The sequence below is a fragment of the Leuciscus leuciscus genome (assembly GCF_965113295.1).
Source record: "Leuciscus leuciscus genome assembly, chromosome: 6".
NCBI classification, from domain to species: domain Eukaryota; kingdom Metazoa; phylum Chordata; class Actinopteri; order Cypriniformes; family Leuciscidae; genus Leuciscus; species Leuciscus leuciscus.
The window spans coordinates 44,147,531-44,172,252 of record NC_138730.1 but is presented as its reverse complement, the minus strand read 5'-3'; the positions used below and the strand labels follow the sequence as shown (position 1 = coordinate 44,172,252).

The 24,722-nt window shown below is 39.6% G+C and overlaps 1 protein-coding gene across 6 annotated transcripts in view; it reads left to right on the top strand.

Moving 5' to 3' along the window:
- The first annotated feature begins 119 nt into the window (after positions 1-119).
- The window catches only part of mtcl1 (microtubule crosslinking factor 1), a 101,375-nt gene continuing 76,772 nt past the window's right edge, over positions 120-24,722 (top strand). For 5 of the 6 annotated variants that reach the window (XM_082172907.1, XM_082172906.1, XM_082172905.1 and 2 more), the window contains exons 1-3: positions 121-1,188; positions 5,296-5,520; positions 5,659-5,817. In XM_082172907.1, the coding sequence (XP_082029033.1) occupies positions 445-1,188; positions 5,296-5,520; positions 5,659-5,817 (1,128 nt within the window). In that variant the 5' untranslated portion in view covers positions 121-444. Of the gene's footprint in view, positions 1,189-5,295; positions 5,521-5,658; positions 5,818-24,722 lie in introns of all 6 variants that reach the window. The other variant, XM_082172904.1, reaches the window with a different exon arrangement.

Sequence of the window (24,722 nt, the reverse complement as noted above, 5' to 3'; positions counted from 1 at the left end):
TGTGTGTGTGTGTGTGCGCGCGCTGCTCATTGCGTCTCCATGCGTACGCACGCGTGCCTGGCCGGTACCGGAGCGCGAGGAGGGGTGTGCCCGGTGCTTGTGTGTGAAAAACAGGCGCATGCGCATGCGCTCCACGAGACCTGAGACACGGACGGGGAGCGTCAGACCGCAGCGGCTGCAGATTTTCCCGTCAGCCTGGGGGGGAGAGGACAGCAGGGAGAGATGATGGGAGGACTGTAATCCCGGGGGAGGGATGGACCATGGACGGACGGATTGATTCAACGCACAGAACCACGGAGATTCTCACTTGACACAACACTATCCACCGTATTCCGCTCGGAAGCGCGAGGAACGACACGGTGATGGCAAGTGCTTTACGGTTGCGCGTCCATCTGAAGTGATGAGACAGAAGCGCGCGGCTAAATCCTTCTGTCAGGTTGTATAATGGAGAGCTCCAATGGCTCCGACACCAAACCGCAGAGCCATCATCCTCATCCTCAGGTGGAGAAGAAGAGGTTAAACCGCGCGCCGTCCCCTGCCAGACCCGTCCTGAAGGATGTCCACTCGCGAACGGCCAAACCGATCGTGCCAAAATCTCCCAAATTCAACAAGCAGCAAACGTCCTCCGCGCCGGTGACGCCTCACAGCCGCGTACCGAGACGCACCGTCCCGGGCGCGAAGGACAAAACCGCATCAGCACCTGCAAAAAGCAACATCAAACCCTCAGCGACAAAAAAGGCGGTTAAGGTCACTCAGCATGCAGCATCCGAACCGAAACCGGCGTCCAAAGCGATTGATACCGCCGCTCCGCAGATCCCCAAGAGCAAGGGGAGGCTCGCCCCGATACGCGTTCCCACCGCACGCGGCGTCTGCCAGACGGACAGCAGCTCGGATTTGTCCGATTGTCCCTCCGAGCCGTTATCCGACGAGCAGAGACTGGTTCAGGCCGCCAGTAGCGATGCGGAGTCCGGCTCCGGTTCCGGTTCGAGCGAGCAGGCGGTCGGGGTTCGGGTGCGCGCGCTCGCGCTCGGAGCGGGAGGATCTCAGGCTTCACCGGCGCCCGGTGCGCACGCGGACCAATGCAAAGCGGAGAAAGACGCACAATTCAAAACGGAGGGTAAAGAAATGGCCCAGGAGGAACTGCTGAGGGAAATCGAAGACCTTCGATCGGAAAATGACTACCTCAAGGTGAGCCGACTCTCTCAAATGTAGGCTACCATAGTACCATGGTATTCTTAAAAGTGACTTTTTGAATTTTTAATATAATCATCTAATACATTACGGTTGCATGATATTGCAATGAAGAGGTCATAAGGAGAGGGTGCTTTCAATCCTTACCCAAAAGTATTGTGGTTGTATGGGACAATGATGGTGCTTTGATATACAGAATGATGGGATCATTCAATTATGGTACATGTACAGAATATTTTTAGATTCATGTCTGGTGTTCTTCAGGAGGATTATGGGTTGAGCTGCTGCTGTAAATCCACATGACAGTTTTACACCTTGATTTGTTTTTTCACGTGATGACCCTCTTTATAATCTGGCTCATGTTTTAAATTCATCCTACTCATTTACACCTCTTAGACTAACAGTACTGCAGCATCATATGTCCCTGAAAGCATCTAGTCTCACTAGTGTTTACTCTTTTGACATACATTTGATTATATAAATACTTGAAAGTAAAATGGCACAACCAAGGTTTTTTTGTTTTTTTGGGACATGTACCATGGCAATACCATGCTTTTTATTATTGAATTACTGTACATGTCATTGGAGTACCATAAGCATGTTACAAATTGTGATGGTATTAGTTGACAGTGCCATTGTACTAAGGTTCTCCAAGATACTTGATAGTAATACAATGATAGTAAGTAAAATGTATTTATATAGCACATATAAACACAGCTAAGCTGACCAAAGTGCTGATCAAATTACAATTACATAGCATAACACAACATAAAATAATATTCTAAAACACCAGAGAATAAAGATTTACAGACCGTAGCCGGTAGCTTCAGTCGCTAATGGGGAAGTGAGGTTTACACGCACAGCTCTTACTGGCCAACATTCGTTACACTCACTCCCTAAACATTACTCCCATCCGGGTCACGGCACCAAATGTAACCCGTCCTACTTGACTTGCTCTAGACCTGACTAGCGTCAGTCGCTAGTGTGCCTCCTGAGTCCAGGGGAGTGAGTTTTTTTTTCCTTTGCACACTGAGTCCGAAATTTTCCCACGTTAAATAATAAATACGACCTCACGTTGTCAGTCACGTTTACACACTGCCTCCGAAACTTTAGTCCGTCATTAAAAAATTCAGATCGGGTTCAATTTTCTGCGTTTTTCGCATCCGTAGCAAGCATTTTGAGAAGTGTTTTAACAATATAGAGCCACCGTATAAGCAAACGCCAAAATCCAGAAGTGTTCAGGATCAATTGGTTCAAGGAAATTGGTGTTCTTCTTTTTAATATGTGGCTCCAGTATCGCTAGCAAAGCATCAAACTGAGCCACTGACATCCTGAAGTAAACTTTGAATCGCTCGGGATAATCCCTCAGCGAACTCTCCTTCCTCTCTACGCAATCTCAGGATTGGATGGACCCAATATTTCCTCTTTCTTTTTCTCTTTTTAAGAAGAGAGAGGACAACAAAATCATCCCCTCTGCTTGAAGATACAAAGAATTTTGTATTGTTTTGCGATTTTTATTTTTTTCCGCAAAGGATGAATTAATACGCATCTGACTTAGTGTACAAGGTTTCCATGCATGATGAATTTTTAGGATGACGAATACAAAAATATGCATATGTTTTTATTTCGCAATCAGTGTGCAAGGACCTTTACTGGCGTACATCCATTACACTCACCCCTCTAAACCTCACTCCCATCCGGGTCACGGCACCAAATGTAACCGGTCCTACTCGACCCGCTCCGAGTGGGATTCAAACCGGGGTCTCTGGCGTGGGAGGCGGGTGCGAACAAAGACGCTAAAGAACGCAGCCGCTAGCATCAGTCGCTAGTGCGCCTCTTGAGGCCAGGGGAGTGAGGTTTACACACACAGCTCTTACTGGCCTTACATGAGGAGAGCAAGATCTAGATCCATAAATCTGTACTTTGATTTTAGGTCACATCAGTCCACAGAGCGCAGATGCATCCAACAGGCATCAGAAAGACCCTCAAAACTCCCGCAGGAAACGCATCACAGTCTTTGCTCTCTGTGTGTGAAGTGTGATGGGTAGACGAAGGCAGGCCTAATTAGCATAATTCCATAAATGATTGATCTTATTTGTCAGATGCGCCAGGGCTCGACTGCGGTCACAAACAGGATTTTCATAAGTTTATCTCTGAAGACAGCGTGTTAATCCGCTTTAGTAGCTGTGCGTGTAATTCTGCGTCCCCTCAGTACACACACGTTCGTCACACACACACACACACACACACACACGTCCTGACCCCGAGCACCCCTCTGCCTCCATTTGTGGGCTTATCTCTCTTTTCTCTGTCTATCTCTCTAGAAGTAATACTGCAGCATGAACTGTGTGCAGCTCCATGTTAGTACTATTAATCATTTAGTCCACCATAACTCATGTTTGACTGGAACATCCATACAGAACATGGCAGGTTGCTGCTGTCACATGACATGGTCCCCAACATACAGTGAAGGTCATTGTGTTTGGGCTGTTTGTCACTGTCTGTTTCTCTTTCGCTGTCTTTCTGTCTTTCTTCCTCGACTTTGTTTTTCACTGAATCCGCTGAGGCATTGTGGAGTATTTACTGGGAAATGAGGCGTCACAAATGACAGTCATTCATTACAGTTCAGGACGGGGGTTTCACCAATGACTACAGTTTCTTTACCTGCAGTCTTGTTTTTTTTTTCTTTATCTTTATTCTAGATGGGAGGTTGTTCTTGTTACCCTGGAAATCCAGAGTTCTCGCGAGAGCACAAGTTGAATTTGCTCAGCGAGTTTACTCTGGCGTCTAGTAAAGATGCTCATTAAATATGCCCTTGTATCCGAGCTGCACCAATCACATCGGGTTATCTGATATAGGCGGGCCAGAGGTCCAATTTATTTTTGGTCCAAACCTATTAATCCGAACTACAAGTGTGAACACACCTTTAGAAACCTGAATGAGGATTCTTATTCTGATTCTGATTATCTTTCTGCTTTTAATCATGATGATCGTTCTGATTCTTATTCTCATTCTGATTCTAATCCTAATCCCAATTCTCGTTTCCCGGTTCTGATTCTAATTCTTTTTCTGTCCGCCATTGTCATTCTTGCCTTAATAAATGTCAGTTAATAAAGTTAATAAAGTCAGATTGACTTTAATTCTTATTCTCATTTGGATTTTCATTTGGATTTTTACAGGATTCATTTTACAGGATTATAAAAAGAAAGTTAGTTGTTCACCCAAGTGCATTTCACATGATTTAGAGTTTTTAACCTGATTCTAATCCTGATTCTCATTCTGATGTTCAATTTGATTCTAGTTTTGGTTCCAATACTGATTGTCTTTCTGTTTCTGATCATTATGTTCATTCTAATTCTAATTCTTATTCTGATTCTAATCCTGATTCTGATTCTCATTCTGATGTTCAATTTGATTCTGCTTTTCATTCTAGTTCTGGTTCCATTTCTGACCGTGTTTCTGTTTCTAATCCTGATGTTCATTCTGATTCTTATTCTTATTCTGATTCCAATTCTGATTCGCATTTTCATTCTGGTTCTAACCTTAAATCTAATTCTCAATCTGTTTCTAATTTTGATTGTTATTCCTATTTATATTCATGTCTTCTGTTCAATCTTGTTTTCTGATTCTGCTGTTCATTCTGATACTTATTCTGATTTTAATCCTGCAGAAAATAATTTCGGTGCAAATTCAGTCCATAATCGGATAGATTTTAATTAGACTCTGAATAAGTATGATTCCGAATTTTATACTGATTCAATCCTAATCCACATTCCGATTTTCATTCTAAATTCTGATTCCAATTCGGATTCTCATTCTCTTTTGGTTTCTAATCTCGATTCTCATTCTGCTGTTCATCCTGATTTTCATTCTGACTCTTATCCTGATTTTAATACTACAGAAAATAATTTCAGTGCAAATAATCAGATCGATTTTGAGTACAGTTCAGAATTTTAGACTGATTTCAATCCTGATTCTGTTTCTAACCCACATTCCGATTTCTAAGTGTGAATCCAATTCTGATTCCCATTCTCTTTCAGTTTCTAATCCCGATTCTCATTCTGCTGTTCATTCTGATTCTAATCCTGATTGGGTTTTCTTCAGGATGAAGTGGACGAGTTGCGAGCAGAGATGGAGGAGATCAGGGACAGTTACCTGGAGGAGGAGGTGTACCAGCTCCAGGATATACGCAGGGAACTGGACCGCTCCAACAAGAACTGCCGGATCCTTCAGTACCGCCTGCGCAAGGCTGAACAGAAGAGTCTGCGTGTTGCACAGACCGGACACGTCGACGGAGAGCTTCTACGTGGAATGGAGCAGGACCTGAAGGTGTTTTTGTCATAGAGAATGGAAACATTTTGAATGTGATAAATTAGTTTTAATATCTGATTTGTGTAAGATAAGTATTGAGCTCTCGAACTCTCACAGATGAAAACACGATAATTAAACATGTGTCTCTGCCCACAGGTGGCCAAAGATGTATCTGTGCGTCTGCACAATGAACTGGAGACGGTTGAAGACAAGCGTACACGGGCGGAAGATGAAAACGAGCTGCTCAGGCAAAAGATCATCGAGGTGGAGATCTCCAAACAGGCCATGCAGAACGAGCTCGAGAGAGCCAAAGAGGTACGATACGCCAGCTCACCGGATTTGAGTCCATATTAGATTCCTGCACACTTTTATTGAATTGGATAATGGAGGACAAGAAGTATTTTACTCTTTAAAAGCATATTATGTAGTAGTGTGGCTATTGTGCAGCTTTTTATTCATGAATGCTGTTCACTGTCAAGTACAGAGAGTGGTTATAACTGTTATAGGGATATTCTGGGTTACTTACAGCTTAATTTCAGTGTACGGCCTTTTAGTTTCTGTGTACTACGACATAAAATAATTTCCTCAATTTGTAAAAACAAGCGGGAATTGCATTTCCAGTAATACTGTTCACAACGAAAGTCTGAAGCAGCTCAGATTGTTTAATATCAAAAATGTAAAGATATTGTTTTTGTTAATGGAGCTCTACACATCTTATTTCCAATATCGTGCGTAACATCTACCTAAAAATGACTACCATATTTCACTCTTGTGATGTGTTTATACCTATTTTTTACAGTCTATGGTTTATACCTCTAAATTTGTGTGATAGTTAGATATATTGGTCACACTTTGGTCCCATTATTTAATGTTAATAAATGCATTTATTTATTGCTAAATTTAACAATGAGAAAAACTTTTTTTTCAGTAGTTATCAATCTTTGTTAACGTTAATAAAAAAATAACGTTAATAAAAATACAACTGTTCATTGTTAGTTCATATCAGCTCAGGTCCATTAAATACCATAAAATAACTTTTGATTTCAAGTATGTATTATTAAATGTTGGAATTAACAATACCTAAGATTAACAAACACTTTAGAATTATTTTTATTGTAAAGTGTTACCTATATATTAAATGTTTATTTTCATTGCAGCCAACCTCCACTGTAAGTGCAGTACTGTAACTGTAAACACGCTTGTTTTCATCAAGTGACAGACAATTTTCTGTGGTAATCGGCAGCATTATTAGGCTTAAAGGGATACTTCACCGATTAGCGTTAAGCTTTGTATCAGTAGAAACCCGGTAGTATTTTCGAGTGACCGCGCTTCCCTCCCTCATGTTCCCCTGAGACGAGAGATTTCTGTATTGTGTGTCTGGGAAAAAACCTCAGATGACGCAAAAATCTTAATTTAGCATCATCAGAGGCGAGAGACTCCAGCCAGTAGGAGGAGCTCGTTCCGCATGTCTTCAACCCGCCCATAGGGGGATCTCACGATAAAACACTGTCTTTTCAGTTTCCAGTCGACTAGTAGCCTAGTTGTATCATTTCTTCCGATACTGCCCTCTGTAACCGGTAGGCGTGGCTTGGGAATGTAGGGCAGCGAAGCAAGTGCATTCTGGGAGTTGTAGTCTTTCATCCATATGAGCCAAAAATAAATTGTCTGGCTTTTCTCAGTCTAGACGGCACCAACTTCTAAAATAATTTCACATTTCTACTACATAAATGACCCAATTTACATACACATTCATCTTTCCAGCTGTGAAATATCCCTTTAAGCTTGAAATAAACCTGAACATTACTTCAAGGCAGCGTAGACAAGCCTGGAAATGACCCACAGACTGTAAAATTACTGTGATGGAAATCTTGCTGTATCACCTTAGTTGAATAAGGCACTGAAACCCGGATGGCCGGATGGTTAGAATTCCACCCACGGTTAGTGTACTGTGAATTGCTTTGAAGTATGGATGAATACATTTAACTTTGAAGCCTGCTGTCTGTGCATTAATGCATGAGAGGCTATAGCGGTGCACACTGCTTCTGCTTCTGTAATCAGATACTGAGGAGTTACCCTGGAGTTGCTCAGGATAATCTTAAACTAATCTGGAAAGGGTGAATCACAGGTAGGACCATCTGTATCTGTACATGTAGATGAGCTGCAGTATGGAGGAGGCCTTTATGTCAGCACCAAAGTTATGCTTTATCGGATATCACTGTTCATGTAGTGTGTACTATACTGTAGCTGTTTGTGAATGTAAATGGTATACAAAGTTTCAGAGTTTTTGTCTCCCAAAAGAAAGAAGTACTTCCAGTCTCACTTCCGGCTCCAGCCGACGTAGGTTTGTAACAAATTTGCATAATTCGAAAAATCGTCTGCATTGCCCCGCCCTCAAACACTGTAGTTGTAGCTGATGCCTGGGAGAGTTTGGTTCGTGTTGTTCTTGTTGAGAAGACACTGTTTTAAGCTGCCAAAGCAAATCCACTTTGATGCACTTCCAAAGGATGAGGACTGATAAGGCTTTGAATTGATACTGTAAAATCGATACCATCGCTATTGTTCGTATCAGAGTGCTGAGGAAGATCCAAAGCTGAAATTCAGATTTCGCAATGGGTTTCTGACATGCACTGAAAGCGGTAGACCAATCACAACAGACTGGGCCGTCTGACCAATCAGAGCAGAGTAGTCCAATCACAAAAGACTGGGCCATCTGACCAATCAGAGCAGAGTAAACCAATCACAACAGACTGGGTCATCTGACCAATCAGAGCAGAGTAGACCAATCACAACAGACTGGGCCATCTGACCAATCAGAGCAGAGTAAACCAATCACAACAGACTGGGTCATCTGACCAATCAGAGCAGAGTAGACCAATCACAACAGACTGGGCCATCTGACCAATCAGAGCAGAGTAAACCAATCACAACAGACTGGGTCATCTGACCAATCAGAGCAGAGTAGACCAATCACAACAGACTGGGCCATCTGACCAATCAGAGCAGAGTAGACCAATCACAACAGACTGGGCCATCTGACCAATCAGAGCAGAGTAGACCAATCGCAACAGACTGGGCCATCTGACCAATCAGAGCAGAGTAGACCAATCACAACAGACTGGGCCATCTGACCAATCAGAGCAGAGTAGACCAATAACAACAGACTGGGCCATCTGACCAATCAGAGCAGAGTAAACCAATCACAACAGACTGGGTCATCTGACCAATCAGAGCAGAGTAGACCAATCACAACAGACTGGGCCATCTGACCAATCAGAGCACAGTAGACCAATCACAACAGACTGGGCCATCTGACCAATCAGAGCAGAGTAGACCAATCACAACAGACTGGGCCATCTGACCAATCAGAGCAGAGTAGACCAATCACAACAGACTGGGCCATCTGACCAATCAGAGCAGAGTAGACCAATCACAACAGACTGGGCCATCTGACCAATTAGAGAAGAGTAGACCAATCACAACAGACTGGGTCATCTGACCAATCAGAGCAGAGTAGACCAATCACAACAGTCTGGGAAGTCTGACCAATCAGAGCAGAGCTGGCTCTCAGAAAGGAGGGGTTTAGAGAGACTTAATCCTTTTTCTAACCGTTTCCGACACTGTGAGGAAAGAGCTGATGAGAAGATTAAACTGATTTTGACCTTGGATGCATGTAAACCTCTTGTCTGAGACTCCAAAACAAAATTAGGAACTTTAAAATAGCATAATTGGGGCACTTTATAGTTCGGGTTATGGATTGGTTTAGACCGCTTGCTCAAGCATGAGCAATTTTAATATTGATGCTTAATATTGATAATTTTAGGCTGTTTGTGGTTGGAGCATTTATATACAGTAGAATTCATCTTCTGTATATCACCTTTTTACAACGTCTTCAAACGTGGCTAATCAAAATCAGATTTTAGAGCCGAACTTCTTATTATTTCTCTCTTGTTATTTCAGTTCAAACAGCAGAGGATCACAACAGTCAATCATTACACTGGTATCCCAGAATCCCCTCTGAGATCTGCTGCATTGTAAAACATCCCCTGGGGGAGAACAGTAAATCTTCTTAAAGAAATAGTTCACCCAAAAATGATAATTGTATTATTTACTCACCCTCATGTTGTTCAAAACCCATTTGACTTTCTTTCGGGGAAAATTCATGCTGCGTTTTCGACATGACAAAGGCGACGATGCCCTTTGTCAGTGTTTATTTTTAGGGTGAACCGTATGCTGTCAGCCTTTATGGTGTAAATAAACCTGAATTTGTTTCGTTTTATTTTTGCATTAATATTTAAAATGTAATTTGGAAAGGTAAACACACTAGTACACACACACACAAGGACAGATATAGTGAGCGTGAAGGAGAAAAAGATGTACAGGAAAGCGTTGAAATGAGTGTTAGCGCTGTGTGAGCTATAGCGCGTCTCTCTCTTGAGGTTTGCCCCAGAAAGTGTTGAGCTCCACTTTTTCAGCATTCATCACACGATACCCTTCATTTCCCCATCCCTTCATTCGCCCCGCACACAACAGATGTGGATGAAATGGAGAATCATGCGGTATCTTGCACACTGCCATGTTCAGTTATGTTAACATGCTTTTCAAGCTGATGGCATGCCTTTATTTTAAAAGGGAAGTCAACCTTGTTTCGACATGAATGGCTTTAGACATTAGAATAGATGAAATATTAAAGTCGACATTGAATCAAAACGGACCCTATTTGCTTTAATACACATTATGGTCTTACTGTGAACAATTATTGGTGTGTATTATTCTTAAGAAATACTATGGTTGCCACACGTCAAAAGATTGTTCCGATATTTTATTTTAAGACCTTTGTCAGGCTTTTGTTCTTAAAAGGCTCTTGTGTGAGGGACTCATTTCTTGCAGATATGAAACGTTGTTTTAGAGCAAGTGAAGCAGGCTTGAGCCATTGATATGTATACTAATGCAGTTATAATAGAGAGAACTGTAAGGTTAACGGTTTCAAAAACAGCGACACTACTACCCTGATACTGAGAAATGTGGTGTGGTTTCTTTTAGTTGCGAAACTGTTTTATTTATAAAGTTGCATGGCAGCACTGACAAGTTTGTGTGTGTGTGTGTGTGTGCGTGTGCGCGTGTGCGTGTGCGTGTGCGTTTATATAGGAGAGAGCGCATGCTTTCCATCGATAATTAAATGTAATTTAGTGGGAAAAACATGGAAATAGTTGTAGCCATTTTTATCTTATTGTTTGTTTTATCGATTTGCTTTATCTGAGTCTTTATGGCTTTTGGTTCTTTTGCTGCTGTTGGCTGTACGGACCTTTGAAATAACTGAAATCATTTGGTGAAGTGATATGGATGTGTAATGTGGTCAAAACCTGCCTGGAACTTCTTTAGCTGTGCATTTAGCTGAAAGTAATTGCACACCTTAGAACGTTTGTCAACCTGATTTAAGCAGTCAATTGCCCCCTATAGGCAGGCAAAAACATCGTTTTCACTGGTCAATTTTGAGATTTGGGGCTATTTGTCTTCAATAACATGTCTTCTTTCAGACTTGTGGTGAAAAAAAGACACATTTAGGTCTTTATTTTACTACACTGTCTATTTGCGTCTGTAGATTTATCCTAAATTCAACAAAAGTTGCCGTTCTCAATCATCCCGCTGCTCCGCGATCGCTGTCTGCACCCTGTCATCACATGCACCGCTCTCTCTCTCCTGTACAATGCTGTTGGATCCAAATATGGTCATTTCCTTTTTTATCAGTAACCAATCGTGAAAGTACAATGGGGCATTTAACTCTACAAGCGAAATCTCATTGGCTGATGTCAATTTTAAAGGCCGTTTTCTCAAAATGGAAAATCTCAAAATTAGCACCACTTACATACACCAAACTTTCCAGGTGTATTCCTATCTATATTCCTAAGGTTCTTACAGAGGGGTTAGTTCATATATCATTCAGATTCTGATTTATACAACATTTTATACCTAAAAACGGGGCGAAAATAGATTTTTTATGGCTTTTGACAGTTTTTTCTGATTAATGGAGTGATATCCGAAATCTCCACGGTAAAAACCTTTGACTCTAATATGTTAACAAAATGAAACAAGAATTTTGAATCGGGTTTTATCCAATGTTCAGATTTCTCTTCTGGAAATATATGCAAATTAGTGCATATTTAATGAGATACTACCTCATTTGCATATTTAAACATTAATATATTCTAAAAACTTGTAATACAAACGATATTTGTCTTAATGTCAGTAATCAACTGCGGAAGTTTCATGCTGATATCTATTTGTTCTTTTTTTTTTCCTATTCAGCTGGGGTGTCTCCCCTTAAAGCCAAAAAATTAGGTACCAAGTATTTAAATAAAACATATATTTAAATTTCTTGGTAAGTTTTAAAGTTCCACAACTTTTCTTTAGAAAACCATCCGTGTTCTGTTGCTTTAGAAATTAAAACACTGATCTGAAGAACTTGTGATTGGACAGTAAGAACGTTCTAGAATATCCGAAGAAGCATCTAGTGACTCAGAAACCCCAGACAATGAAAACTGGTTCTTGATCAGTGAGTTCTTTCCAAATCACCTTTATTTTCCACCTGCATGCATGACGCAGGTTTGGATGGCGAGAGATCTTGTTCACATGCTGAACATGTGATTGGAATGTGGTTAAGCTGGGCAGACGGGATGCCGGTTCTGCTCTATAGCCCTATTCGGACGGGATTAACTTTACAAGGGTAGATGGAGTAATGTCATTTTACCACAGGACATCTGTAATATTAATGGCCAATTCACACGGGATAAGATATCTCAGTAAAACTAGCAGAAGTGGACTCTATTTGCGCATCGCCGTCACTCCTGTCATCATGTGTGTATTACGCTCCTTCCTGATATCACGTGCGCAAACACATATAACCTATATATATATATATAAAACAGTTATGTCCGGTCGAACGATGTATTAATTAACTTCAGATTGGATTGTGTTGGTAATAGGCACTTAGCTAACGTTAAAAGATGTTTCGTGCCTCTAACAAGTGCTTCAATTTTTTATCTGAATGGTGTGTGTGAAACACTTGAGTTTTGCCACAGACTCGTTCCAGCGTCTCGAACGCAACAATGCTTTTTCAAGCGTCTCCATACTTGAAAAAACCCGTGCAAAACTACTTTTAAACAGGAAATGATGAAATATTTACGTACATGTTTACAGCGGGTCTATTCGCACGGGGTTAGTATCACCTGAGGTCATTTTTCCGGACCTTTTTACTGAAGGTAAAAGTCGCCGTAATCTTTACTGACATTGTCCGTGATGATCACTGAGATGCACATCCGGACGGGACTAAAATCACAGAGAAGCACTGGTAATTATTACTTTACCCCTCCTCTCCATGTTTAACTAGTCCCGTCCGAATAGGGCTTAAGTATCTGTACTGATCTGGAACTAAAAATACAACATTCGGTGCCATCTGAGTTCAGGACAGAGTTACTCTAGATCCCAGGATTGTCAACCTGTCTAATGAACTTGGCCTGAAAAGCACGTGCATGTTTTGTGCATGTTTGACTGAATTTACATTTTACAGAGTTTGAGGTTGGTAGATCAGTTTCCATGAGATTTAATTTAGATTCATTTATAAATGGATTTTCATTACTGCACTATTCTACATGTCATGTCATTAACACGGTACGCGTTGAAGTATCTTTGAGTAACATGTAGTATATGTAGGTTTTGGATATATCTTGAAACATGCCATCAGTACGTCTAACCTCCCTGCCATGCAGATTTATTAAGATTGAATCTGTTCCCAAATCATGCCTCCCTAACATTTTCATCTTGTACTTATTCGTTGATAAAAAGGTCGATCAATTTTCGTTATAGGTTTTGTCATCACAAACTGTTTTTTAACGAGTTATCATCTCATTTCCGTCATTGAAAAAATTTAGTTGACGAAAAATATTGTAACATTTTTAAATTAAGTTATTTAAATGTAAGTTAATAAAGGACACTTTTTCTGTTTTCTCTGTGCTATCGCTGGTGTCCAGGCTGTTTGCTGTCGACTCTTGATTCCTGCGGTGGGATTGGCACCCGGACCAGAATTAATCCAACTGAGCTGCCTGTTATGAAACCTCCTGGCAGATTCCTGCCTCACAGGGGAGGAGAGAAAGTGAGAGAGAGACATATACTCAGAGAGGAAGAGAGACAGATACAGAGTGGCTCTCATATGGGTTTATATCTGTCAGGCTGTGATATGGCATTGGCTTATGGAGGTTTTTGTAAACAGTTCAGTGGTTTCGTGTGGTGCGGAGTCGCTAATGACCGCATGTTTATTTGTAACTCACCATACTTCACCACCACACACCCAGAATATGGTCTCACGCTGTAGTCCGATGTTCTGATAGATCAATGTAAACAGTACTTTAAGCATTTTAACCTGGTTTCAGAAGGAGTCTGTTAAAGAGGCCATATTATGACTTTTACAAAGTCTTGTAAATTTTGTTTTTGGGCTCTACTAGAACAGGTTTTCATGCTTGAATGTTCAAAAACACATTATTTTTACATTATACAGCTCGTCTCTTCCCAGTCTGTCAGTAACGCTCTGTCTCTATGAAGCCCCTCCTTCTGAAAAGCACACTGTGTTCTGATTGGCTTCATCACTGTCTCCTCTCCACCAGTAAGCTGGTGTGTGGTGGGCGTTCTGGCGCAATATGGCTGCCGTCGCATCATCCAAGTGGATGCTGCACATTGGTGGTGGTTGAGGAGATCCCCCCTTTCATAAAAAGCGCTTTGAGTGCCGAGAAAAGCGCTATATAAATGTAATGAATTATTATTATTATTGGTCGGCTGGAGCAGTGTGATGTGATTGGTCAATCGGAAATGACACGCGTCTTACCATAACCGCGAGTTTCAACACACTACTAACTAACTCAACCAGGCCCCGCCCCTTTATTCTGCGTATTAATTATTTAAATGAGGAATATTGTGATGTGTTCGTTCCCGGAAGAAACTAAAGACTACAATGGAGGCGTTTCAGGGAGTTCAGAAACACTGACACTGATATAGAGAATAACTCTTTGCAGAGCTTTTTCATGCTTAAACAAGCAACATTACAGACTGAAGAAAGTTGAACGTAAAAAAGCATAATATGTCTTATTTAAATCTGTTATGTTTTGGTGTTATTATGTGGTAGAAAGACACAAAAGAGAGCTGTTCGGGTTGTTGTCCTAAAAACTTGGAGAATTAGCATATTTGAGGATTCCTTAAAAAAAACTGATTTCTCTGAGTATCTATTGAATATAATAAGATTTGCGGTTAACATTATTTGAGACTTTCACATCTTAAACTTAAACATAAATTATGTACAATTAATTGTGAATTTTAAAATTTTTTGCGTCTTTGCACAGAAATGTTCACAGAAATCACTGTGTGGGCTTTTTATATATTTAAATGTTTTGCAATAATATCCTGCAATTTCTTTTTATATTAGTGCATATGATTAAGTTTAATTTGTCCTTATGGTAATTTAGTGGAAAACAGTGTGGAATACATTTCTTTAACCAGATTTGTTTCAAAAGCCTGGATTATTGTTAACAGCATTTTACTTCTTGCATATAATATTTTGAACCTAATTTGCAACCGCTGAGATTTTAGGTTCATGTTACTTTGAATCCTCATGAATAAAAGTTTAAAAATAAATCAAAAAAGCCACACAGTGAGAAAGTAACTTCAATTATATTTAAGTGCACAGTGAAAAGACTAATCAGTGTCAAAGTAGAAATTGCACACATAATCTTAGTTATAAAAACATTTACTGTGAAACTAATATACATATTGCTAATATAATAATACAGATATTTTCTCGCAGGGCAATGCATTCAGGCTTTTTTTTTTTTTTTTTTTACACTGAATATAATTTGCAACAGTGTTTTTTGGGTTGAAATTGTTTCTTCTCATTGGAAAATTATATATAGGAAATATTGTAAAAATGCTGAAAAATATTGAGATATAATTTCTCGCAGCTCTAATACATCTTCTGGTGCAGGGAGCAGATCTGAAGTAGGGGATTTCTTTGACCTAGTTAGTGAATCCTCTCTGTGTGTCTCCGAATGAGGGTCTGATCCTACAGTGAAGTTAAATATACTGCAGTGACACACACACACACACACACTGCCTACACAAAACACAACCAGAGCTGAACACACAACATCCATAGACTTGTTTTACTTATACTCTGTTTTGTTCAGCTCTTTCCAATTTTGTTTTAAAGATCTATGCATTTGGCAGACGCTTTCATCTAAATCGACTTGCACTGCATTCAAGCTATACATTTAACGAGTTCATGCATTTCCTGAGAATCAAACCCACGACCTTGGCGTTTCTAGCGCTGTGCTTATTACTCTCTGAACATTAGGATTGTGTGAAGAACAGATTGAATGTTACTGAATGTTTGACTCATTCTCACTCAAATATGCCACATCATAAACATTCCTGTTTCGCGAGAAGCAATGGTGGCACATTTGAATATGCGTGATCTTATGAGCAGGGTTGTTGTTGTTGGCATGTTTTATAGATTCAATTCAATTCATTTATTTTTATACCGCGTAATACAATAGACATTTTTTCAAAGCAGCTTCACAGTGTTAGCCTGATGTCGTCATACTCAGATTCTACTCAGAATATGAGTCTGATACTGCTCCAATAGAGAGCCTAAGTCCCGCCCCTCTGCTTCCGGCTCATGGGACCTTATTTCGGAAAAAATATGTATGGTAGTCAATGGCGAGAGACAACTTATCTTTTTATTCCGTCTGAACTGTGCCCTGAATTACACATATGATGTTTGTCAATTTAAAAGATAATTATGAAAGTCAAGAAAGTCGCAGTTTGTCATAAAACAGAAGAGTAACATTTAGTTTGATGTGAAATTCGCTCAATGAACTACATCTCTCGTCTCGCACTATGTACGTATGTGTGCAGTCTGGTACAAAACACCCAGGCATGACGGCGTAACGTTACGATTATAACGTAAGACTATAGAAAAAATGACAGACGTTAGCTTCAGTAAAGTTAGCTTCATTCATTGAGAGAAAAGGTATGACGTCACATGTGCGCCTTTTGGGTTTGTAGTCTTTGTAATTACGTATTTTCACAGTCTTATACTGTACCTCAACAGTTTTACATCAAACTGCGACTTTCTTGACTTTAAAATGTATCTTTTAAATTGACAAACATCATGTGTGTAATTCAAGGCACAATTCAAAACGAGATCAAAATATTTGTTGTCTCTCGCCATTGACTACCATACAATATTTTTCCGAAATAAGGTCCCATGGTGGTCCACCGGAAGGGGAGGGACTTATGCTCTCTATAGAGCTGGTAAGTCCCGCCCCTTCCGCTAACCCCACTGGACCTCTAGGTTGAAAAATCGTCAAAGCAAATGAATGTGAGAAAATGATTATTTTCTAGTCCCGTTTGAATTTTGCCATGAATGTGAACATATCTTGTCTGTGAATTTTTTATATTGGCATGGAGTACTTTCCATAAGATCATCTCTCAATGCAAATCAAACCAGCTATTAGGCTAACTGAAATAAAACCATGCCAATCTCTAGGAAGAACATTTATTTATTTACGATACATTATTCATTCACAAAGAAAATTGGTGTCCTTAAAGGTTGGATTTTTCCAATTTTTTTAAATTAAGGCATTAAGTTCAATTTCCAAAAGATGATTTTTTTTATTCCTCTTTTTAGTCAACTTTAGCATGGGTGTCTAAACTTATGCATAGCACTGTATAGGTGCCTGAAGTGTACATATGAAGTAGACTCGCTCCCTCTGTCAAAATCGAGGGAACGAGGGTCTGTCCATATAAACTTCTCTCGTCCACTTCACGAAGTGGAACGCACTTCAAAATGGCGGCAGGGATTCCCCCGAGGGGAAGTGCTTAGGGAAGTTCGCAAGTGAGACACGCTAAAAGTGGACTGGAACGCATCCCAGACCGAACTTCCCGACCTAAAATCTTTGTGGGCGGGGCTAAGTTCGGCTAGCATCCAGGCTATCACGGTGTAGGAAAGTAACAGAATCAATGAAGCAAACTTCATCAAATATGAGACAGATTCAAAGCAGCTCTAACAAGATAATATTGTCATTATTCAGTTCACATGCATAAAACCATCAAGAGCCATTAAGAAGAAAGTGTGAGTTGTGAGTGTTTTCATGGTGGATGAGTGTGTAATATGTGAAGTGTCATATTAATTTTGCTCTCCTTTTTTCTGTTTATATATTTGAAGGAGATAAGCTCTTATAATCTTCACTGCTTTGCTTAGAGGTAAAAAAAACACAAGATGTAGGCTAAATGGATTAGAGCTCTGTGTGCATATTTAATCCGATCGACACAAATAATAGTGCGCTCAATAACACCAATACTTCGGTTTAGTTCTGGCTTCAACATTTGGATTTGAGGTCATTTCTTTTGTGGAATACATTTACATTTAGTCATTTAGCAGACGCCTTTATCCAAAGCGACTTACAAATTAGGACAAAAATTCAGCGAGTCATCATAAAGAGGCAAAAGCAACAACAACGCAGGAAGTGCTCAAAATACGAAGTTCAGGTATTATTCAGAGTAGCATAAGCCTGATAAGTGATGTTTCAAAGGGACATTTTTTTTTTTTTTTTTTTTTTTTTTTTAGAAAAGGAATAGAGTCTTTCCTTTTAAAACATTTGCACTACCGTAGTACAGTATGGTATCAGATGATAAAACTATGATGTTTTGATATTTACTGTAAAGGGTACTAAAGGATTACTGTTACTGAAATTGAACTTCTTAGAATAGCATTTTATTAGCCTGGGAAAACCCAGACAACTTCCGGCAAATTTAGATTTGCTCTGCAAGTAGTCTGGCACAGAGCTCATTCAAGCCCATTTCTAATCCGTCGAAATCGCGGCACCAATCAGAAACGTTTGGGGCGGGCTTTACACAATGACGATCGCTCTGATTGGTTTTAGGTCTATCCAATTGCGCCCAGAGGCATTTGAGCGACGTCCGTTGGTGAAGCGCAGCAACTTCTAAATGCATTATTATATTCAAATTGCAAACACATGAGGACAGTCTCCATGAAAGACCCACTGGCAGATGAACGTGCTACTACACTTCTCTCCGAAACGGTAGGAAATTAAATTAGATTTAATAGAGGATTTTAACTGTGACGAGATGATTGACTGGGCAGTTTATGTGACAGGACGCACGCGACAGATCCGTCCGATAAAGATGACGAAGTAGTATGTCCCAAAGCTTGCCTACTTTTTTGCTACACATTCAAAAGTAAATACCTTTTCTTCACAAAAAGAGTACATACTTTTATGGCGTAGTGTAACTTAGGGACGCAGCATATGGCTTTACACGATGACGATCGCTCTGATTGGTTTTAGGTCTATCCAATTGCACCCAGAGGCATTTGAGTGACGTCCGTTGGTGACGCCCCTTTGGAAATGAGTTATTAATGAAGCTTTGTCAGACCATAACTCAGTTACTACTGAGAATGGTCTGGTTTTAACCAGGCTAGCATTTTATTGTAGTTAATCTCACTTTTTGCCTTTGATGTTTGTTTTTAAACACCTTTACAAAAAATGTACCTATACTATTAATATAAAAATAAAAGGGATCCCCCCAATAGTCAACTAAACGTTAGTCGACGAAAAGAGGCATAGTCGACCAAATCTTTTAATTAGTCGGTTAGTCGCAGAAAAATCATGGATTACCATTTGAAACATGTACTGTAAGTAATAGCCTAACGTTAGTCACTTTACATGGCCGCTCGCTCTGTTAACGTTAGCCTAGTTAATGTGCGCCGTTACATATCCAAGTGTTTGTGTCACGTGTGGAAGTTAAATTAGTACATTCTGCATGACATGTTTGACTTAACGCTCATGTTTCTCTAAAGGTGCATCCACTATACTGCAGCGTCGTCAACTTCATCCGTCACTGACTCAGAAATCTCTAGCTTACATTTACATTTATGCATTTGGCAGACGCTTTTATCCAAAACGACTTACACTGCATTTCAACGTACACATTTTAAATTCTTATCAGTTCTTGCTTTCCCTGGGAATTAGACCCATGACCTTGGCATTGCAAGCGCCAACGCTCTAATGTTTGAGCTACAGGAAAGCTTATTAATTAGCTTATTAGAATAGTTCAGACAGGCTCCTTGCCATTTTTTTCTCTGACACCTTCATAATCATTACCTTTGCCAGTTCACTGCGGTCAGCTTTATGCTTGCGCTTGAGCGCTTAATTTATGTTTTAAATGCTCATCATTATTATAGTTGAGTATTTCTCTGTAATATAGAACAATGTTACATATAATATTCTTTCTCAGTCCTGAAACTGAAACCATTTTCCGATACCAGTACCACTCCTATTTAAGTAATTACATTAATATCATAAATGTCTGACTAGTTGACTTATGGCTTAACATTAGCGTCAATAATTTTATCCCTTAAAATTCATATTTGATCACCAAAATGACATATTTAAATGTTTTTCCCTTGAAAATAAATTCGTCATGCCTTAAAATATTTTGAATGTAACTCGACACCCTTGCCTCATTTAGTATGCGCGGTTCTATGAATATGCAAATGAGCCCCTCCTCCACTCACTCACTCAGCTCAGAGATCCACTGGTTGACGATCACACGTTGATCTGATTGGTTACAAGGTAGTTTGTGACGTCAGAAACACCAGCGATTTCAAAGCGTGTGTTCGAGACTGTCTTTGGTTCACTGCAGTTTTAAGGAGAAAATACTCAGCAATGCTGTCGACTTATGAATTTACACATGGTTTGTCTTAAAGCGCATTAAAAACTCCACATAGACATATAAACAACATTAAAAGCTTGATTTTCACCACAGGGGGACTTTAAAAGTATCTTACAGTATCATTTAAATATCATGGTATTCATTTACAGCATAAATCAATAATGCATGTCCAAAAACCATGTTAATATGGGACTTTGTTAATGATCTGGAAAGAAAGCATGCATTTGGAACAATTGTTCAGGGTTCATTTAAAATTCTCATATTTATCGTTGTAAAAGCACACAATAATTGTATTCACCATCAAGGAACGAGTGTCCCAGTTTGGCGAAATGTCTTTGGCACTGAGTGTGAAGAGTGTAAGAAACTAAAACACACGACGCTGCTAATCTTCAAAGCGCTGTGCTGCTTATCAAAGCATTGCTGTGGGCCGTTAATTAAATTCAGTCTGTGATTCAAAGACACGTCGCAGGTTCTGTTCTGATGTTAGCGTCTAGCTTTAGCACTTTCTAAAAATAAAGCGACGTGTGCACTCGTTTTCCGGCACAGAGGTTATATTGAGAGTGTGTGACGATTCTTTGGCGAGAGATACGGTGTGTGTGTGTGTGTGTCTCTTCATTTCATTCTCTGACTGTGTTTGCAATACTAAAGCACTGCATACGGCACAGTATATACTGTATACTTCCTTCAAATTGTTTAAAAGCTTGTGAAATAGTATATGCTACATGATTGGCAAATGACCAGTAATTTGCATGTTTAATTCAACTGGCATTTTTATTTTATTTTATTTTTTAAAGGATTGCAAATCATTTTATTTAAGTCTAAATTCTTAACACAAGTTTTTTTTGTTGTGTTGGAGAAATTACATTTAGCATGTCCCATTGCAACATTGTAAATCACTTGTTTTTGTCTTATGCATCTTTTAAACCAAAAAGCATTTGATTTTTATTATATGTGAATTTCTAACGCCTCTAAATGATCAAAACTTTGCTGAAAAACATGTTCCACACAATCTCCTACATGCCGTCTATTGTCTGATTGATGGTCTTTTATACCAAGTAAAAGATATTTTATTATAATTGTAAAAGCGTCCACCTTCAGCTTGTGGTTCACGTGTCTTTCTGCTGTGAAATCTGCACTGATTTTTTTTAAAAAAAATTTTTTTAAAGTAATCGAGGAATAACTTTTATATTGCCAGTAACATCTCAAGATGAACACTTACTGGACTGAAGCAACTTACAGGTTTACTTGATTATCCGTACACATTTTTTTTTTGAAATATCATGTTCAAATATGATCATCAGGCTTTTGAGGGAGGTTTATTTGTTCATCTCTCAATCATTATTGTATTGCATTGCATTATATGTTTTAAAACTACTGAGCTTTGATCATAAAACCTTTATATTTATATGCATTTCATTGATTTACAAGCTATCAGAATTTCATCTTTTTTCACACTGAACACAAATCGTGCATTTGTATTGATAGTAAGTCATTTGAAGCGTAGCCTTTCTTTCTTTATTTTTCTGTGTTTATATTGTTCTCCCTTCTTAGCTTCATCTGTGAGTGAAGCAGTTTGAAACCAGAGAGACGAAACTCGTCGTAGAGACGACGTAACGCTGTAAACATTATGACAGGCCCTGCCCTTCCTCCCCGGAGTGGACAAAACTACTTCATAGTGTCTGGCACTGAGAAACAGTCTGACTCAGTCTGAGCGCAGCTTGGGGAAAAGAACATCACAGTGAGAATGAGAGTGAGAAGCACACAATTATTAAACATGCTAGCGGTTGGTTTCAGCCTGGTCTCAGGCATATAGCGCTGGTCCACTGTCACACACAGACTGATGTTCGACAAGTCCAGATAGTCCGTGTGCATATGTTGACATTTAAAGGCCGGCCCGGGACACACCATGTCGGCCGTTTTTAGCATCGTTCGGCTTGGTTTTTTGTGTGTGTTCCTCTAGTCGGATGCCGTCTGGGTTTTTTTTTTGGGCCGATTCAGCATGTTGAATTGGCGTCGGGCCGTCGGTGAAAGAGAGAACTCTGATTGGCTGTTCAGCTTAGCAAACGAGTCAGTGCACGAGACGAGAATAAAAGCGAAAGTAACAAATATTTATCTATTAAATAATATTATTTATTTATTGTTATTTACTTCAAATTTATTTATTTATTTAAATCATTCAATGCTGATTTGGTGCTCAATAATTGTGCTGCTTAATATTCATAATGGTAAGCAAGCGCTGCTTTGTTTACGGTGTGTATATCTGCAGTCTTAGATTCGGTTTCCCTTTTTGAATGATGAAAATAGACTATTAATACCTGCTGATATACAGTAGACTCATATTTACTTGAACGCAGGCGCAGAATGCAAGTGCTAGTTGTCAGTCGCGTTTAGTCCTTTCGGTGTCTTCAAGTGCTCTTTTTGGCCGAGACGCTTGTTGTGTTCCGGGCTTAAGAGATCAGTGATGCATATTATAGTTCATCAGCCTAATTTTATGACCAAAATATAATAATAATAATAAAGAGAATTATGGGCCCTATTTTAACAATCTATAACGCAATTATCAAACGTGAAACACAAGTAACTTTGTGGGTGGATCTCAGGCGCTGTTGCTATTATACCGGCGGGATAAATGACTCTTGCACCCGACGCAAATCTAAAATGGGTTGGTCTGAAGTAGCTTCATTACTCATAGGTGTGGTTTGGGCGTAACGTGAAATAAACCAATCAGAACATCATCTCACATTCCCTTTAAGAGCAGGCGCGCTTGTTCCATGGCGGATTGCTATTATAACGGCGGATTTGCCAGGCGCGGTTCACAGCCGAGGAGACCGACGTTCTCGTCAGGGCCGTAAAACACAGAGAAGTGACATTGGGGATGGAGAAACACACCCAAATTAACTTCGGTTAAACAGGCGTATGATAATTTGGGTAAATTTGTAAGATAGATTTATGCCTATTTTTTCACATCTTCATGGACACAACAATGATTTCCCTCGTGTGTTAATATTTTTCCTTGTAATAATGTATGGTTTGCAAAAATGGCAACTGCTGCGTCTGTGTGTAGATGAGAGAAGCAAACGTAACGTTGTGCACACGCTACATTATGGCCAAGCATGCGCCCTTAAAATAGCATATGAACGCGCCACTGACTTTAGACTAGGTTTTTCCTGGTCAGTGGCGGAATCATTTTCTGAAACTGCAAAATAGCACCAGGGAACGTTTGCGCCGGAACACGCCTCCTCTTTTCGCTGAACCGACCCCGGGAGCGCAAGTTCATTCCCTAGTTTACCGATGTGCGTCTGTGGAGGGAAAAGTCCACTGTGTGCGGGTGCAAAATAGGAATGATACATCCGTTGGTGTACAAAGTCAATTGCGCTGGGTGCAAGATAGGGCCCAATGTCAGATTTGAAGTGATATGCATCTATCTTCTATTATCTGACAGTCGCATTTAGTCCTTTCGGTGTGTTCGAGACGCAGCCAACGAGAGGTGACAACACAGTCAACTTCCGTCACTGCTAGTTCTTTGACGTCGGCTTGGTGTGTCCTGGGCTTAAGAGATCACTGATGCATATAGTTCATCAGCCTAATTTCATGACCAAAATATTAATAATAAAGAGCATTATGTCCGATTTGAAGTGATATGCAGTCACTGTTATATCAGCTCATATCATCTATTTTACAGCGACTTTGAATGTAGCTCATCCTGTCAGGTTTAAGAGCCATAACTGTGTTATTGAATCAGTGTTTTCTCTCAGCTGATAACACACACCTGCTCCCTGACACACACATAAGATGAGGAGAAAACAACAACAGACCTTTTTCCCTTGAGATGTCTAGTTAAGCTTTGCATTGTCACTCTCTGTGCTGGTTAGAGGGCTGCCATCTGGCCTAGTAGACACGTGTGCATAATGAACAGGACGGGCTCCACCTGGACCACTGAGGTTTCGTCAACCTGAACCGGTCGTTCGTCTTGACAAGGTTATTAAACACATTGGGGTAATGGGAATGCTGGTTGTGTTAACCTGTAGTGTCCTATTGCTCATACTTGGTGATTTAAGAAACCTATATATATATTTGTGTTTGGCATCGATTAATCGCATCCAAAATAAAAGTTTGTGTTTAAATAATACATGTGTGTGTGTACTGTGTATAATTATTTTGTATATATAAATACACACACATGCATGTATATATTTAAGAAAATTTTGTTTTTTATATATAAAATATGTATATTTATATATAATATAAATTATGTATAAATATATTTCTTTAATATATACATGCATATGTGTGTATTTATACATATACAAAATAATTATACACAGTACACACACATATATATATTGCAATTAAATTTGCTTTTCAATTTTATATATTATAAAATGTATATATATTAGTGTATATGCTCTGGTTGGTTGCTATATACC